Raw genomic sequence first — 20,331 nt, 5'->3', positions numbered from 1 at the left:
TAATCAAACATGGCATTACACATGCTGGAGTATTAACTCCATTTAAGTCTGACTTAGAGTGTGTTGTGACTGTAGATGCCAGTGGTGTTGGGATTGGAGCTGTTTTTGCACAAAAGCATGGAAGAGAGGAAAAGACGGTTGCGTTTGCCTCTAGATCATTGTCTGAGGTAGAAAGAAATTATGCAGTGATTGAAAGGGAGGCGTTGGCGGCGGCATGGGCAACCAACTACTTCAGAGTATTTTTATGGGGCAGTCTGTTTATACTACGCACGGATCATAAGCCATTGTTGAAGGTTCTGGACCCAGATGGAATTAAGAATTGTTCTGGGCATTTAGCTCGGTTAGCAGTCAAGTTACAGGAGTTTGATTGTAAATTTGAATATCTGCTTGGTTGGCGAAACAGGGTGGCGGACTGTTTGACACGTTTACCAGACAGAAATAGTGAGGTGGTGGATTTACAGACGGAGGAAGTTGTGGCGAATGTGGATGATGCTTTGGAGACATGTGAAAATGCAATTCGAAGGAATATGTGGTACAAGCATATGCAAGAGGATATTGTTTTGACAGGTGTGGTGAGAATGATCAAGGATGGTTCAAGGATCCAATTCACTCTCCATTGGCCAATATGGCTGGGGCCATAAACTAGAGCCATAAATCGCCCCCCTGCCCACCAGATGACCATGAGGCTACATACCAACGCGGTCAGGGATCAGCAAAACAGAGATAAGCCTCTCTCCTCACCATCTACATAGAATCTGAACTATATCCTCCCCTTCAAGCAACATGGAAGATGGACTAACTCGACCTGCCCAGAGTAGAAAGGGAAACTAAACTCTGTATTCACTACAATCTGGCGGCCATTTTAGACTGGTCTCTCTCTCTCTCACTGGCGGCCATCATAGTCTAGTCTTATTCACTATATGAACACACTCTAAGATCTGGCCTCTCCAGACTAGACTATTCTCAAACAGCGATTTTCTTCCTTTTATTGCAGTATTATACCGTTACTTGTATTTAAGACCACACCCTGAGAACTGGCCTCTCCCGAATTGACTATTTTCAACTAGCGATTGTCTGCCTTTTTTATTGCGATTGTCTGCCTTTTATTGCAGTATTATACCTCTACTTGTATTTAAGGCACCGATAGGTAGCTCATATATCTCTAGCTGCTCTCTAGTCTCATTCTGACTCATTTAGCTCTTTGTGTGTACCTGTATTTGTTCCAGTATATCATTAGTTTTATACTCCTATACTGTACATTGTTATAAGCTGCACCCTTTGCACTTTCTATTAAGTATTGCACCGATTGCTACCTCATATTTGTATATTTCTCTCTTTTTCTTTCTCTTTATTGTAAGCTACACCCACTCCCTTTTCTCCCTTTTCACTCTGTGCATACCTGAATTTTGGTCCAGTGTATCATCAACATGACACCTATAGACTGTACATTGTTATAAGCTGCACCCCTTTTCACCCTTATCACCTTCTATTCCTGTATTGCACCGACTGCTACCTCATACTTTTATTATTATTATTATTTTCATTCTTACTTTTATTTTTATATATCTTTCTGTTATTTTTCCTCTTTTCTTTTTCTTGTTGTAAGCTGCACCCATCCCACTTTTGGCCTGGACTGCACCATTTACTACTTACTGTATTTGATATTCTGATATTGTGATTGTGATTTTGATTATGTTGATGGCACATTAGTATCACTTTTGTCTTTATGTAACTTATTGTTTGCATCTGTTTCTGCACACGTGTACCATTTTAGTTCATCCTCTCATACCCACCTAAACCGCCATCCCAGCATGGATCCCGTCGGTAAGCACACATATAAAATAAACTACCCACCCTCACTCACCAAAAAAGCCGCTAAACGCTATAAACACAACTTCCTGAGATCCCACCCTGAAACCCCCTTTGCCGACACCTACTTCTCACCGGTCAATGGTTCCCTGAACACTGATATCATCTTCCACACAACACGCAGAGCTCAATGGAGAAAAACGTTCCACACCTTACTCACCGTCTCCTCCACCAGGAAATCCGCTCACGGCCTAACTCTCTCCATCACACCATCACATCTCTTGCCAGGCAGAGCCACCATTACTATTTACAACAACGGGATGGTCCTATCTCAATCCACAGACAGGAACTTGGAACTACTAGACAACCTGTTCCCCGCTCTCAAAGATCACCTCTCCAATCCGCGGTCAGACACTCACATTTCCCTCAGTCCCAACACCCCTGACCTCACAGCTCCCATCACACACAACCCCTCTAACCTAGCACAGCACCAGGTAGCTGCTACACACTCATCAGTCAATGACACACATACCACCCCTGACTTCTCAGCTCCCACCCTCAACCCTTCTCTCCCAGTTCAGAACCAGGTAGCAACCACTCACACCTCAAGCACAGACACAGATCCTTCCCCCTCTTACAACACTTGCACCCCCACCCTTCCGTCCGGACCTAGGACCTCCACACATACCATTATCACTCCTCTCTCCCTGGACATCACAGCCGGCATTAACACAGTTAACCTAGTTCTGCACCAAAACGACACGCACAATGACAAATCCCACCCTCTAGCCCCCCCCCACTCTCAGTCCCCACCTCCCTCTAACAAACTACGCAGAACACACCTCCTCTCTTAATTTAACTCACCCTCCCCATTTAACTCCCCCTCCCCACAACAGGACCATCTCCAATCCCAATACCATTTCCCCACCCACTCTCAGCCCCCATTACCCTTCCTACACCTCCAGCTCCACTAACATACACCCATCCTCCACTCTGATCTCATCACCTAGCAACAATGCCTCCACTCATACCACCAACCTCCCTACCTCATCCACACCACACCCGCCCAAACACTCTCTCCCCCCTAATACCATCTCGTACACTAACACAACTGAATCCTGCAACAACACCAGCCCACTCCCCCACCTGCACGACACCTCCCTGGTCAGTCACCCACCTTCGACCTCCACCCCCACCTCCAACACCTACCCCACATTGGACATGATTATGGCCACCCTCATCCAGATCAAAGGAGACATGCACAGCATCAAAGAACTACTCTCCACACACCCCATAAACCCTCCACACACCCCATACACCCCCCACCCACCTCCACCGCATGCCCCCTACCCTACCGGTTGACCCGCTCACTCAGCACTCCACCCACCGGACTTCAATCCCTGCTCGTAATCGCAACCACCGCCCCAGTCGCCCCTACAAGTCCTCACCCACCCCCACCTCCTCCTCCCCTCCCAACATGTCCCCTCACCCCTCCCAACACTCCCAACACTGGACTTCAATCCCTGCTAGCAATCGCAACAACCGCCCTCGTCGCCCCTGCAACCCTCTTTCTGACCTCGACACACTCACTCTCCTCCGTGCGTATGACCCAACCCCCCAAAATGACACATCCACCACACACCTCACCATTCCCACGATACACTCAAACTCTCCAACCCCAACAACCTTAGAAAAGTCCCTCTCTCCCTAGAACCCGCTACCGCCCTCAACGCACCCCGTCTCAACGCACCCCGTCTCAAATGCACTCTCCTCAACTGCAGATCGGCCTGGAAACATTCCGCTGCCATCGCTGATCTCCTCTTATCGCTGGACCTTGACCTAATCATTCTGACTGAAACATGGCTAACTGAAGCCTCGTCACCTATAATGGACATTCTGGTTCCACCCAACTACCACATAATTAGACTTGACAGGCCAGGCAAAATAGGTGGTGGAATCGCATGCATCTACAGGAACAACCTATCCATTCTGAAGGGCAAGTCCACCTCCATAGCATCCCCAACATCCTTTGAATACATCTGCCTCGACATTATCAGTGAGGGTAAACCGATATGCTCTCTACACAGCATTTACCACCCACCCAGAGACAACCTCATCTTTTCCCAACAAATCATGGATATGATCTCAACCAACTCCGGACGGCAGCTCACTCAAATTTACCTTGGCGACTTCAACCTCCACTGAAATGATCGCAATGACGCGGTGGTAAATAGTCTTAAAAGTTTCCTCAATGCCCTTGACCTCACCCAAATATGCAACAGCCCGACCCATGAGAAAGGCTCTATCCTCGACCTTATCATCTCCAAAGAGGACTCTATCCAACTCGAGTCTATCCAACCCTGTGACTGGTCAGATCATCATATTGTCACATTCTTCATCAATGTAAAAGTTAAATCTAACCCGGCTCAAACGTCCAAGCCCAAAGTCTGGAAAAGAGACATGAAAAAACTCAACCCAAGCTCTTTGCCTCCTAACAGCTGCAATCTCCTAATACCACCGCCCGGCGCTCAGGACGTTCAATCACTGACTGACCACTACCTCAACGCTATGACCTCAATAATAAATGAGGCTGCACCTTTGCAGTTAAAAAGAGTCTCCACTAAAATCTCCAACCCATGGTATGACGGAAGTCTCAATGAGGATAGACGAGACATGCGACTGGCAGAACGCACCTGGAGATCAGCTCCCTCCGCACTGCACCTATAAACTCTGAAGAAAAAGAGAAACGCTTATTTCAGGAAAATAAAACGCTCAAAACTAGACTTCTTCAGCCTCCAGCTCGACCAAGCAAAAAACCGTCCGAGAAAACTGTTTGAGCTAATCAAAACACAATCCAAGGAACAACCCCAACCACTCAGCACGGTGCGCGAAGCTCCCTCCTGTGAAGACTTCTCCGCTTTCTTTATCCAAAAAACTGACAACATAAAGAGTGATCTTCTCATTGACGCAAGCCCCTACTCCAAACCCCACTGCATAGCACCCATTTAACCTAAAAACAATGCTACATGGTCATCCTTTGGTACATACTCTGAAGAGGAAATTGGTAAACTGCTCAGCACCTTGAAACCATCCAATCACCTCACAGACCCCCTTCCGGCTAACGCTGTAAAAGACTTTGCCCCTTTGCTTATCCCACTCTGGACTAAAATTATCAACGGCTCCCTTCAACAAGGAACCATACCTGACTCCCTCAAAATTTGACAAGTCACACCTCTACCAAAGAAACCTACAGCCGACCCCTCTGATCTGAACAATTACCGTCCCATCACTAATATCCCCACTCTCGCCAAACTACTGGAAAAATGCGTACAACTACAATTGACTAAACACATTGAACAATTTGATCTCCTCAATCCTCATCAATCAGGCTTTCGAGCAGGGCACAGTACAGAAACTGCTATGACCCACATAATTGACGACGCACTTCAAATGCTAGACCAAAACAACACCTGCCTCCTCATCCTTCTTGATCTCTCTTCAGCTTTCGACACCGTTAAACATGAAAAATTATTCGAACTACTAAGCACAAGAATGGGTTTATCTGGAACTGTTCTCAAGTGGTTCACTTCCTTTCTACACAACAGGTCGCAGAAATTCAAGAGCAACAACCTGATGTCCTTGCCAATACCTGTAACACTGGGCGTCCCCCAAGGATCCTCGCTATCCCCAACTCTGTTCAACCTAGTTATGGAACCTCTCACCACCCTGCTACAAGCATCCAACTTACACTTTCACATGTACGCCGATGACACCCAACTATATCTCAAACTACAATCCCCCAAAGACATTTTGCTCCTGAACTCAACGATCAGAAGCACCCAATCTTGGCTTGCCGATAATCATCTCAAACTCAATGCTCTGAAAACAGAGTTCCTTCTGATCTCACCGCCAGCGAAGATCTCCACCACTCAAAGTTGGCTCAAACACCTAACGGCACTCAATGTCCAACCCACCATAGTGGACTCAGCAAAATCTCTAGGCATAACTCTCGACACCAATCTAAACATGCAGCAACACATCAGCAAGGCAACTAAGGGAGCGAATTTCCAAATAAATACCCTGAGGAAACTTAAACCGTTCCTACCAGCCAATGACTTCCAAACCGCAGTACAAGCTCTAGTCATCCCTCGAATAGAATATGGCAGCGCCGCCCTCTGCGGACTACCACTAACTACCACTGCACCCCTAAGAGCCTCTCTAAATGCTGCAGCGAGGCTCATCACTGGGTCAAAAAAGCACTCTCATATTTCCCCTGACCTGAAATCCCTGAACTGGCTGCCTTTTGAAGCCAGAATACATCTGAAAAAAGCCTGCATGACCCACAAGGCGGTACACCTGAACTCTCCCGGCTACCTCACTCAGAAGTTGACAATCTCTGGCGGCGCTAGAAACACTAGAGGCACAAACAATCTTCTGCTGAAACCCCGCAGATTCCGGAAGGAAAAAACATATAAACGCTCCTTCTCAGGAATGGCACCCAGAATCTGGAACTCACTCCCCCCCGAAACTAGGCTCATCTCTTCCACTACACTCTTTAAGAAAGAAGTGAAAGCTATCCTCATGGCAAAATACACCTAAACTATTAATTCGGTCTCCTTAAGATTATGCACAGAACTGTATTACTTGTTTGATACCGCTGCAGATTTGCATTACTTGTATTATTGATTTACTGATTTACATGATTGGCTTTGCCTTCATTTATTTGTACTGTAAGCTCCTCTGATTTATAGGTTTGACTATGTTCCCTAATGTACCCCTCTATGTAAAGTGCTCTGATACCTGCAAAGATCTTGTTCGCGCTATATAAAACTTTCAAAATAAATAAAATAAAATAAAGGAGAGAGGGTGTGTTATCAGTTGCAATAAGGCCTTTTGTGAAAATTGTGGACGAGTTGTCAGTCACTGCTGATGGTATCCTCATGAAGAATGACAAGTTTGTTCCTCCATGCGCTCTGCGTAATAAGTTAATCAGTTTAGCTCATGAAGGCCATCTGGGGCAAACTATGACAATGAAAAGATTGAAGGTGAATTATTGGTGGCCGAACATGGATGCAGAAGTAAAGGTATGGGTGGAGCGGTGTTTGGCTTGTAAGGAATCTGAGAAGAGGCTAAAGGTAGGTTTGGGTGTTTCTAAAGAGCCACAACATATTTCTTCAGCAGAGAAAGTTTGGGAAAAAGTTTGTTTAGACTTTATTGGTCCATTTACTTTTTTGCCGCAGAGTCAGAAATTTGCATTAGTGCTGGTGGACGTAAAGTCAAAGTGGATTTAAGTGGCTTTTATGAGTTCGGTTACTACTGCTTCTACTATTGGTGTTTTGACAGAGATTTTTAAGAGAGAGGGTTTTCCATCAGTTATTCTCTCTGACAATGGCACACAGTTGACGTCGTATGAGATTGAACAGTTTTTTAATTCTGTCGGTGTCAAACATTCATGTTGTTCATTATACAACCCACAAGGTAATGGGTTGGTCGAGCGCATGAATAAAATGGTGAAGGGCACCATGCAGTTGGCATACAACTCTCATTTGAATGTGGTAGATTCAGTCACTGAGATGTTGTGGGCTTACAGGACAACTGTTAATAGTAGTCTTGGTGTGAGTCCTTTTGAAATGATGCACGGTAGGGTAGCAGGGACGAAATTACTTCCAGCTTGGATGCGTTTTAATACAGTTTCCAGGAGAATACATAACTCTTTGTCTGAAGAGAAAGCTGATAAGTTGTTTATCAATGTTGGTGATTGGGTTAAGGTTAAGCCTGGTCTTAACACTAACTTTCTGAATAAGTTCAGAGGTCCGTTTAAGGTCAAAAGTGTTGGTGGAAATTGGGTAAAGTTGATGAATGGACAGACGTGGAATTTGAGGAGAGTTGCGTTGTATCAAAGGAAGAATGGAAAGTGCAAGATGGATTTGCAGATGGAGGATGGAAAGGAAGGAGTGTCTCTTTGGATGATGATGGATGATGGTGAATTTAAGGAAAATGATGACAGAGGAAGTTACGGCAGGTCTGTTTTGGATGGGGTGGTGTTAGAAGGTGGTGATGGAAGGGGAGGAGATGGGTTGTTGGGTTCTTCTCGTGTTTTGAGAGAGGCGGGTGAAAGAAGAGCACCTGAGTATCAGAGATTACATTGTCTCTGGTTGAAATATTTTAACCATCCTTAAAATATGTTTTGAAGAGTTTACTCTCTCTTGGTCATTTCTTTCTTTTGGTTATTTTCTTTTTTTCTTTTCTTTCTTTTCCTTTTCTTTTCTTTCATAATAGTGTAAGGTGGGAAGATCTGTTATATTGTATTAGAATGTTTAATGCTGGGCTGGGTATGTCACCTCTGATGTATTGGTGTTCCACCTCTGAGCTCATTATCGAGTGTGGCACTGTCAGTTTAACCAGCTGCGTCTGATAGGATTTGTTCTGGGTTTCTCCTGAGATTAAAGCTAAACAAAGATAAGCTTTGATTGTTTGTATTCTATTACAACAATTCTATAAGTAACTCTACATATACGTACCTTGATGATAATATGTGTATATATCTATATAGATATATATATCTATATATATAATTTTCTTCAATGTACGTAGATGTGGTGTTAAAAATAGTAAATCCTTACCTCCCTCTGCACTTCCTTCTTCAATATTTTGTCCCTCAATATTCTTCTAAATATGTTCTGTCCCATCGTCATTCTGCCTTCCGTATTCTGTAGTGCAATCCACATATATAAATATATTTTACTATATGTTCAGTGAGGGGCAGTGACTCAAAAGACGCACTGATTCAAAAACACTATACACCCTCTCATAAGTATTTATAAGTGTGTACCCTAGTATTAAAGGCTCTATATGTGCTACCATACAATATTACATTGCTAGTGCTATGTTATTTCTAGAAACAGAAATGGGAGTATGGCAGGCTCACCTAGAGCTGGGTCAAAACAGACATGCAGCGCTTTATGAAAACAAGGCATACCGTTTGCTGATGCTGGCCGGGTTGAAAGTCAGTGCTGTTCAGTGCAAAGAGGGCCTCTCTAGCCCCCACATACAAGGTGTGCCCATCTGTGCTTAGCAGTAACGTGGTATAGTGGCTTACTCCATCAGCTTCGAACAACCTCATCGTCCTCCGTGGGGAATCTAGGAAAACAGACAGCAAAGTGAGACCGTTACATGATAGTTTAACATAGTAAACATTTGTACATTACTAGCTTAAACAACAGGAAGCTAAAGTGCAAGGTTTTTCAGTACCCCAGGCAAAATAGCACACTGAATACCAGAGTGCACCACATATAATTTTTCAGCTTTTTGTAGTAATTTGGACCCGCCACTAAGTGGTGCCCTAAGGCTGCTGTCTTAACTTCCCTTATGGACATTATGGCCCTGCTAAATGGGTTTCTGCACCTGCTGCAGTGATCGATAGGTAATCTGCACATCATGAATGATTTTATTATAGTTGGCACTCTACAGTTATAGTTAGGACGTAGTTACCATAGGAAATAGGTTTTTGGTTTGCTTATAACTTTGGAGCCATTTAACGGATCTTCACAAAACTTTCCTAAAAAATAGTCTCATCACCCTCAGCTTCTTCCAGGAAAGTTTTGGGGTGATTCGTCAAGTACAGGTGGGAAAAGGGGGGTGGGGGCCCTAAATGCATTTTCCCCATGCAATTTTTCATAGGAAAATTAGACACAGCTACAGACAAAATAGCTGAACGAATTGCACCAAATTTTGTAGAAAGCTAGATCTTGGTCAAGAAAGTGTGTTTTTTGTAATTTGGTGTAAATCCGCTCAATAATTTTAGAGAAATTAGGGTTCAAAATGTATTTTTATTTTACACTGTGGATGATCAGCAAAGCAGACCGATCTGATTGACTGCCAATACATTAACCAAGACATGATGGTAGCCATTTTAGGACTAGGGGACTCCCCTGTCCTAAAAAAAGAATGACAAGCATTTGCAATGCAATAGGTCTCGCATTATGAAAGTTTGAGCTATTGGTCTTGTAAATGACAATATTTTTATTTATGTGTTGGTTTTGAAAATAGCTAAATTAATAGCTTTGTCATTTACAATGCCAATAGTTATAACTTTCGCAAATGTGACACCTATAGCATTTGTAATGCAACATTTGTATTTATGTGACTTAGATGTTTTGATATTACAAATAACAATGGCTTTTAATTTTTTTTAATACTTAATAAAAGTGATTGTAATTTATAATGGCAATAGCTTAAACTTTTGTAAATTATTTTGTGAAGATTATGTTCAGTGTATTTTATTGTAACGAAATCCAAGAACAGAAGTGAAATATTAGCATCTTTTTGTGACATTTGTAATAAAGCTTGAAACATTGAGAGAACATATTTGTGCTGTGGTGGTGCTGAGTGATGCTGTGGTGGTGCTGAATGGGGCTGTGGTGATGCTGAGTGATGCTGTGGTGGTGCTGAGTGGTGCTATGGTGGTGCTGTGGTGGTGCTGTGGTGGTGCTGTGGTGGTGCTGTGGTGGTGCTGAGTGATGCTGTGGTGGTGCTGAGTGATGCTGTGGTGGTTCTGAGTGATAATGTGGTGGTGCTGAGTGACTGTACTCACTGTCACTCTGCACTCACTGTCACTCTGCCCTCACTGTCACTCTGCCCTCACTGTCACTCTGCACGCACTGTCACTCTGCACGCACTCTGCACTCACTGTCACTCTGCACGCACTCTGCACTCACTGTCACTCTGCACGCACTCTGCACGCACTCTGCACTCACTGTCACTCTGCACGCACTCTGCACGCACTCTGCACTCACTGTCACTCTGCACTCACTGTCACTCTGCACTCACTGTCACTCTGCATTCACTCTGCACTCACTGTCACTCTGCACTCATTCTGCACTCACTGTCACTCTGCACTCACTGTCACTCTGCACTCACTGTCACTCTGCACTCACTGTCACTCTGCACTCACTGTCACTCTGCACGCACTGTCACTCTGCACGCACTCTGCACTCACTGTCACTCTGCACGCACTCTGCACTCACTGTCACTCTGCACGCACTCTGCACTCACTGTCACTCTGCACTCACTCTGCACTCACTGTCACTCTGCACTCACTGTCACTCTGCACGCACTCTGCACTCACTGTCACTCTGCACTCACTCTGCACTCACTGTCACTCTGCACTCACTGTCACTCTGCACGCACTCTGCACGCACTGTCACTCTGCACTCACTGTCACTCTGCACGCACTGTCACTCTGCACTCACTGTCACTCTGCACGCACTGTCACTCTGCACGCACTGTCACTCTGCACGCACTCTGCACTCACTGTCACTCTGCACGCACTCTGCACTCACTGTCACTCTGCACTCACTCTGCACTCACTGTCACTCTGCACTCACTGTCACTCTGCACTCACTGTCACTCTGCACTCACTGTCACTCTGCACTCACTGTCACTCTGCACTCACTGTCACTCTGCACTCACTGTCACTGCACTCACTGTCACTGCACTCACTGTAACTCTGCACTCACTGTCACTCTGCACTCACTCTGCACTCACTGTCACTCTGCACTCACCGTGCACTCACTGTCACTCTGCATGCACTCTGCACTCACTGTCACTCTGCACGCACTCTGCACTCACTGTTTCTGCACGCACTCTGCACTCACTGTTTCTGCACGCACTCTGCACTCACTGTTTCTGCACGCACTCTGCACTCACTGTCACTCTGCACTCACTGTCACTCTGCACTCACTGTCACTCTGCACTCACTGTCACTCTGCACTCACTGTCACTCTGCACTCACTGTCACTCTGCACTCACTGTCACTCCGCACTCACTGTCACTCTGCACTCACTGTCACGCTGCACGCACTCTGCACTCACTGTCACTCTGCATGCACTCTGCACTCACTGTTTCTGCACTCACTGTCACTCTGCACTCACTGTCACTCTGCACTCACTGTCACTCTCCACTCACTCTGCACTCACTGTCACTCTGCATTCACTCTGCACTCACTGTCACTCTGCACTCACTGTCACTCTGCACGCACTCTGCACTCACTGTCACTCTGCACTCACTCTGCACTCACTGTCACTCTGCACTCACTGTCACTCTGCACTCACTGTCACTCTGCACTCACTGTCACTCTGCACTCACTCTGCACTCACTGTCACTCTGCACTCACTCTGCACTCACTGTCACTCTGCACTCACTGTCACTCTGCACTCACTGTCACTCTGCACTCACTGTCACTCTGCACGCACTGTCACTCTGCACGCACTGTCACTCTGCACGCACTCTGCACTCACTGTTTCAGCACGCACTCTGCACTCACTGTCACTCTGCACTCACTGTCACTCTGCACTCACATTTCTATTATGATATAATGCGATTTTAAGTGATATAGTGCCGGCTCATACTATCGATTCAGTATATTATAAAGCGATGAATCCAACACTTTAGAATATTTCCGTTCCCCACGTGGCATGTCAAAAGCCTGGCATTTCTTGCCCACATCGATGCCGTGGCTGTCACAGCCTTCTGGGAAGCCGAACCTTTTGTTTCCCCGCCACAGAATGAGATCTGCATATTCAGTGGAATGCAGTCACATCACAGTTGCTGTTTTGGGGTGAGACGTGTTGCCAAACAGCTGCTGCTTTGTCTTGCTGTCCCAGAGGTCCCACGGGAGCGGGCCATTTTTCGGGTAGTGTTTTTTGGACACGCATGGGATACGCTGTGTAAAGGACGGATCTGAGGAGCAGCACGTACACGCGCAAAAATAAACAACATGGAGTGTAGGGGGTTTGGGAGTAGAGTGGGGGGGTCGGTGTAAGTGGTGCTGGGTAATTAACATTGAGGGGGGTGCTAATAATGCAGGCTTTGAAGGGGACAAACGGAAACCAACAATCGCAAAAGTAGAAACTCTTCAGCAACACAAACCTCCCCAATACCCTCCTCAGGAAATAGAACGCTACTTAACATTTTGATGACCTGATCATTCTTACAGAGTGCAAGTATCCTTTTCTCTCACAATTACACTGTGATTACTATTCAACTGAATGATACTACTTTTATCAACCTCACAAGGGGGAATGGTTGAATCGGCTATGCTGAGATTCATACCAGTGGCCTACGTGCAACCCTATTATCTCGGAATCCAGTGTTTAATCCGGCAAATTATTTTACTGTGAAATTCTGCTACAAATATGATATCAATTCGTGGCACTACCGATATGAACTGCAATTCAACAGATGTTCTCTATTTTAAATGCACACTGCCTTCTGAGGCGTGCTTTAGGGACTAAATAAATGGAAAAAGATTCATACATGCGATTTTGGCCTCATTACTGAAAATATTGGGGGATGCAAAAAGACTAGCAGCGCACACGGCTATATAGCATAGGTGGTTACCATTTCCGGATGTTTACATTTTAGAGAGCGGTGTTGGCAACAATTAGAATTAACAATTGAAACCCAATAATTAACACGCAGAACATGTGCCAGTTTACAAATAATACAATGTTCACAACTTCGCTTAAAAAGTGATTCTGTATACCTTCAGTTCTCATTCCCAAAAGAGCATCTAAAACTAAAGGTAGCAAATTTACTATCAGCTGTCCAGTCACCAGTGTACACAACGACTTCACACGCTGGCCAATACACTTGGATGTCCGCTATCCCGAAGTCCCGTACCTGAAACTGCTCGATGGTCTTGAGCGGCTCTGTGCAATTGGATAGGGTGTCTTTAAGATCGTCTCCGTTAGCTACACCCAGGTCCTGCAGCCCGGAAAACATTCTACGCGTCCGAAGGGCTCCAGCACCCGTCCCGGTCAATTCGCTTCCGAGGCTGCCCGTAAACCTTCTTTCAATGCAGTGAGTTTAGATCGCCGCTCTCAAACAAGCGACTTCCGGTGTACACCAGACTAATTCTTCCCCTAACTCCTGATTCGAGCCCCAGGTTCCGGTTGTAGGTCTCCATAGGAAAGACTACGTTACATAAAATGAAAAGCTGTGTAATAGACGTGAACGAATCACGTAAATCTAAAGAACAAGTACATCTTTTAGGGCTGCCAACTTAATCTAATTACATTTTTTCCCCACTTCAGTGCCTGAATAAAGTAATTGAGAACTGAAAAGTGTTGCATTACCTTTGCAGACAGTTACATGTGGAGACTGCGTTATAACACCCAGTTCAGCAGTAGAATTCTCCTGCGACCAGGAAGTCAGGCAGGCCGGGGGCGGTACTGCGGGACACCTCTGTGACGTCATTCCCGGGCCGCGCTCTGATTGGCTGCTGGCCCGGGACCTGACGTGCAACCAGGAAGAGGAGCAGGCAGCAGGAAGTGGCGTGAGCATTGCGGCCCCGGGGCTCCCGTGACCAGGAAGGAGCCCTGGATACTGTTTCCCTTAAAGTCCCGGTCCCGAGATGGGGGACCGGGTGAAGACCCGCGGGGCGAAGCGGGCGCACTGAGGAGGCGGGGCTCCCATGTGGAGAGAGAGTCCCGCGTGATGTCGGGAGAGCCTGCAGCTGCGGAGGAAGGGAAGGAGCCTGGCGACCCGGGGAGCGCCTGCCAGACACCGGTGAGTGGAGCCGGGAGGAGAGGGGCTGGTGTGTGTGGAGTGGTCTCTGTGTATGCGTGTAGGTGCGGCGGCGACGGGGGGGGGGGTGCCTGTGTATGCCTGTGTATGTGCGCATGCGTGAGTGTACAGTGTTTGCGCAAGGGAATGTGGACAGGAGAGGGGCACGGCGCCGTGCGCGCTCACGAGGTGAAAACTGAGCTACTCTGCGCTCGTGCACCCTTTCCTGTCCACATTCCCAATAACGGATCACAATAGTTGTCGAAGCAGACTCTGCTATCAATGCTTCGCATTGAAGCAGAGGTCGTGCTTCGACCTAAAAAAACATATGGAGGCAGGGTAGGTATTACTTGCCCCATTGGCCTGCTGCCCCCCCCGCCCGCTCCCTCCTCTTAACTCCCTCCCCTTAACTCCCAGTGGCACCATGTGTTTTTTGGGGATAGGGGAGATCGGCCCCCTGGGTCTAGTACAAACAGATAATTAATATGTCCCTTGGAAGGTGTCTCGGCCTTATTTTGCAAAGTGAAATTCCCTGATTCAGCCACTAGATGGCACAAGTCACCCTCGACACAGAGGGTGTCGTGTTAAATGTATATAATCCAAGACCTCCTCAGTCAGCCTTGCTCGTTTGGGTCGCCGAATCCTCATATGCCAGTGCGATCACAAAATATAATACAGATCATCGTTTACAGTAACATCACCGCTACAAATGTGAAAAAAAAGTAGGTTGGAAGCCTGCCGAAGCACAAAGTGTCGGCTGGGACACCAGTCAGAGCGACAGGCACCTACAGCCCTCCGGGGTGAAATTCACTCCAGAAACGCTTCATGTCACCACTACATTAATGTTGGCACATCTCGACATAGCTGGCAAATGTTTGTTTGCAGGGGAATTATATTAATACAGTGGGGCACTAGCAGAGCGGATATACGTGATATACTACAGAGTTAAATGACCAGCACTTCGCTAGTATGACCCGACCAATAATGCTCCGCAGCAAAAGACACACAATTGAAGGACGGAATGCAGGACAAAACAAAACATTCACCCCCATTCAAGAGAGCTGGGTTGAATCCATCATTCTTTTGCTCACCATGCCACCCCAGTTTAGACCTGGCCATCAATTGTGTGTCTTTTGCTTTCTAGTCCTAAGTGTGCCAGGTATGCCCAGACGTGGGTCTGTCCCGTGCTCTCCATGCCACTGGAGTCAAGCTATCCTGGCTGATGAGGGCTGAAAGCCCTAAACCGGTCCTAGGATGCTTGTTTCCAGTTCATGGAGGACCTGGCCTGGCAGTTTGGCTGGACTGTTCCAATTGGGCACAGGGTCAAGACTGATATGCATATGGCTGGGTTCAAACTAGAATGGCATGGTAAGCAAAAAAACGATGGATTTAGGCTCAGATCTCTATACTGGGGTGAATGTATGACATTGTTCTGCATTCTGTCCATCAATTGTTCTTTTTGCAATAATGCTCAGCAGGGTAGGTTTTTTTGTGCAGTTTTCTGAAGCGCGAACTGCCCCAGATTATAATACATTAAGTCATTTTTAAGGAATGAGGAGATTAAGTGACTTACCCAGAATCACAGGCTGTTGAGCCAATGACGGAACTCAAAATGTGTTGGCAGTTCTAAGGTGGGCAGCTCTGGCAGCTAAACCACACCTACATTTAATCTATTCCAGTTTATCAAACACCCGGCATTTATTCCCCGCACTTCTCACCCGAGCGGCTATAAAATATGGCCAACACCTACGAGCAAGGCAAGGGAAATTCGGAGGGAGTGAGCATTACTGACTTGCATTTTGTTAAAACAGTATCTGCAACTGTTGAGTTCTGCCTTCTCCAAAGCATACTGTGTTTGCTATCAGCTGGCATCTCTAACTGACAAAGAAGGAAGAAGCTGTGGAAAAGTGCATCCTTGCTCACAGAGAGAGTACTCTAGCACTCCGGCATCAAGGCCGCTTGGGTTTGCCGATGTTTGTTGGCAGCGTCGGATTGGTAATGCGGGCATTCGGGCAATGCCCGAGGGGCCGGTGTCCAAGTTCTGCTGTGTGCTGCTTTTTTTTAGCAGTCTGGGGGGCCATTTGGGCGCTGTCTCTATTGTTAAAATACAGTCAGTGACCCAGTGGGTGTCTGAGTGGCCTTTCTAGAGGCAGATGGGCGCTCATTACCTCAGTTTAGCAAAAGGCAGAGGTATCACTCCCTTTGTGTCGCTGGTCAGCACATTAATGTGTGCAGATACTGAGTGGGGGCCGGGGGCCTTAGAAGAAGTGGCCTCACTTGTTTCACCAGTGTAAACTAACGCGTGCATTTTCTTACCCCCCTCCTAAAGTTTTTTTAATAAAATTACGCCAAAGCAGTGATTTGGGGAGTGATTATGCAAATGTGGGCCGATTTTATTTTTGCGGGCCCGGGCCGATTTTCAATCCCAATCCCAACCCAATGGTACTGCGGCTGCTTGGCTTTGTCAATGCTGGTTGATACTGCGGCCACAGACAGGGCATTCCTGGCCTCTGCACGGAGTTCGAAGTACAACACTACACAGCTGTGCTGAATCTGTGTGGCCTGCGACAGGTTCAGTCGTGACCACAAAGTGGCAAGATGGCCGCGTGGCGTGAGATGTGCTAAAGCCCCTGGGATCCAAATATGGCTGTGTGACGGTCAGCGGTATAGACTGCAAGAAATGCTCCAGCACAAGGCCCCGGCCCAGCAAGGGTGGCAAGAGTGCACACGATGGAAGAGAAGGAAGCACAGTGTTGTAGGGAATCACCATTGGATTACAACACACCGGCAGAGCCCCGGTGCTCTCCTGGGAGCACTTTACTTGCTGCAAACATAGAAGCTGGCAGCGGGACCAGTGCTTCTTTACTATGAAGCGTCGTCACCACTTACATCCTGTCCTTTCACCTTCCAGGCGAGAAGCCAGATCACAGCAGGCTCGAGGAGGAGGCCAGCTCTGGTTGCTAAAGTACACACCGCGTGTCAACACCAATGAAAGTCTGGGTTCATGATCACAGGCCCGGTGTGATCTGCGAATCCTGCTGTGCGTCTTGTTGGCGCAGCCAGCCAGACGCAGATCGCAAACCCGCAATGAAGGAAGGCTGAGAGGTGAGGGGGGACTGGCTGCAAGTAAAGGGGCCTCAGAGCAGCTTGAGTCGACAAAAGGAAGGAAGAACTACGGAAGTGTCAGCCAAGAGTCAGGGTTTCATGCAGGTCAGAGCACCTAGGAAATAGGATAATGCTGCTGAATGCTGATTAAGCGCATTCACAAGTCTGGAGCTATTGCTTTGAATGGCGAAATAGCTATACAAACATGAATTGGCGTAAAACCATTATTAACAGCATAAATGTCACAGAAACACAGGCAGAGCCGTGTGAACAGAGGGAGAGACTTGAAGGTTTTTTTCTTCTGAATTAACAGTACCATGTTATCAGTTGTACCGTACGCACAAAAGTAGTAAACCTGATTTACTACATCCAAGTTGTGGCTTTCCATTAACATTTTTACAGCAGTAAGGATTACGAGTGATGTCCCAGGAAATCTAACCCTAGAGAAAATGTATCTACGTATCAGGAGTGGACATACCTGTGTAGGACACAGCAAGGCGGTACCCTAGGGCGCTAAACTTCTTGCAACAGTTAGAACTAAGGCAGAGGCTCTCAATATGGCAAGCGAGGGCTCCCGTAGAAGCGCATTTCTTTAACAGCGCGTGAAACCGGCTTGGTGCAGGAGATCTGACTTTTCAGTGACTGCCCCAGAGGTTACTTGGTAAGAAGCATTGGCTACTAGAGTTGCAGTTGGACTGGATACTAGCCTAGAGTACTTCCAGTTAACTGGCTGCAAGGGATTTCTGGATCCAGTACAGATTTATCGCTCACTGGGCTATGCCAAGCGTAAAGACACGTTCTTGGAACTAGGCTACACGCTGGCGCTTTCCTAAGTTCTCTTCCTCTCCCTTTGGCTACGGCAGTTGGAAACCTCCCTGACTTACCCATCACTCAGTGGGGGCACTGCTGCCCACTCCAGGCCCTGGCTTTGTGGGATCACTGGAGATAGTAGGCCGCGGGGAGTCTCAACTCTTGCAAAGGCACAGCTAAGCGCGGAAAGCCTCAGTACTGGCTCAGGACTAGTTAGGATATTGTTCTGCACTGCAAATAAGGGATCACTGATTGTGTCCACCCTTCACTTGTCCAGCACCAAGACTGCCCCCGTTGGCCTAACACGTGGTGGAAGACCTCGTTTAAGGTAGTGTGCACCTAGCCAATTTGATCATTTACTCACTCCACCTGTTTCTTGTGTAGGGGACAGGACTTCACTCGCACGTCAAACAAATGTATATAAATTGTTTATGGAAAGAGAACTTATGTAAAAACAGCAGGCCAGTTAAAAACTCGCCTGGGCCTGCCACACCTCCCTGCTAACCCTGCAGTCATCCTCTGCCCCCTCTCTTCCTGTGCCCTGGTGACTGATAGCTCCCTCATACAACTGAGAACCTTGGGCACTGTCTGCAGCGAACCCCTCTGACACAAGGCTCCTTAGGCAGCCACTGAAGGACTGACAAGGGCGAGATGCAGATGGCATGCCTAGAAACATTCATTTTTTAGAGGGTTTCGAATTTCCTTTGTCTCCTCACTTACGAGAAAGCCTCTACAGTCTGTTCACCCTCTTGCGCACTGAGGGCCGTCGTTTATTTTTAATGCATCTATTTACTTTGACCAATGCCTCCTTCGCCTTCAGGTATAACAAGGCTACTAGCCCCAGCCCCCTTGCCGTCACTGGGCCAGCATCCCCTCCCCCTCCCCACTCACTGTTCCAAGAAGAAGGAGAAGAAGGCAGAGGCTGGGGTGCAGGGAAGCTGCAGCACATCACGACATGCTGGTTGGGTTGGGAAAGAGTCAGTTCCATTCCAGGTGTGTCTACCACACACAGTTACCTCAGCAGCAGTCTTGCTGGTTTTCCAGAGGTGCCGGCTGCAGGTCTCTCTAAAAGATTCCCTTCTCTGTCTTGAAGTGATACGAAATAGCATATCCAGTAACAAGCCACCGTTGTCTGCTCCTTCACATTAACAGTTTGACGCATAAGCTACATACATTCACGTGCCATAGCTGGGTCAGTGACGTTGTGCCGATGTCATTCGGTAGTCGATACCAAAGCATCTCCTACTGTCCTCTCCCTGGTGATGGTTAATGATGGCTGGCCACATTTCACCAGGACTACGGTTTAAGTAGCAGATAGTGGCCAGAAGGTCAAGGGGCCCCTGTACTAGTCTAGGTTAGTCCCAGAAAGTGTGGGATGTAAATATCAATATGACGAAACGAGACACGTGCACAGTTCCATTGAGTTAGAACAGGATGAAGGGATATGACATAGCTGGAGGAGGAGAGCCATCTGTATGAGCAGATGTGATAGTTTCGATGTGATTAGAGGTCGTGGAGTGAAGGCACACGCTTGAGGTGGGAAAGATCAGTGTGAAATGAGCAAACACTAGTCAAGTGAAGACATCACATTAAGGATAGATGAAGCAGGGTATGAAACTGCGATAGTTGTGATTACTGGGGCGTAGCGTAGGACTTCTCGGATTTCTGATGCCTGAACGTGGTGTCCGATAGAGTATAAATGCACAGTAATAAGGCGTTTACAGAGAATAGATGTTCTGGATTGAGGACGTTGGCACTATGATATTAGCAGAATGAAGCAATCTAAATGGATACCAATGTTCAGCATCTTCTTCTGTGCATTGTGAGTTTACCATTTTTAAAACTTCATTTCGTCATGATGGCTGCCTGTCCTTCACCACAGCCAGAGTGCCGATTGACCCCTTCCATGAAAAACTGAGTTGCTATGGCTGCCTAACCTCCGCCACATTAAGTTTGCGGATGGTCCCCTGCTAAATAACGCAGATAGTTGCGATGGCTGCCTAACTTCCACCACATCAAGTTTGTGGATGGTCCTCTGCT

The 20,331-nt window shown here is 46.9% G+C and overlaps 1 protein-coding gene across 2 annotated transcripts in view; it reads right to left on the bottom strand.

The window, feature by feature from the left end:
* SEMA4B (semaphorin 4B) overlaps positions 1-20,331 on the bottom strand; it is a 198,480-nt gene that overhangs the window by 84,437 nt on the left and 93,712 nt on the right. For both annotated transcript variants that reach the window (XM_078683247.1, XM_078683244.1), the window contains one exon: positions 8,789-8,949. In XM_078683247.1, the coding sequence (XP_078539373.1) occupies positions 8,789-8,949 (161 nt within the window). The remainder of the gene's footprint in view (positions 1-8,788; positions 8,950-20,331) is intronic.

This window comes from Lissotriton helveticus, chromosome 3_1, assembly GCF_964261635.1.
Source record: "Lissotriton helveticus chromosome 3_1, aLisHel1.1, whole genome shotgun sequence".
NCBI lineage: Eukaryota > Metazoa > Chordata > Amphibia > Caudata > Salamandridae > Lissotriton > Lissotriton helveticus.
The sequence above is the reverse complement of the archived record's forward strand: the minus strand, read 5'-3'. Positions and strand labels throughout refer to the sequence as shown.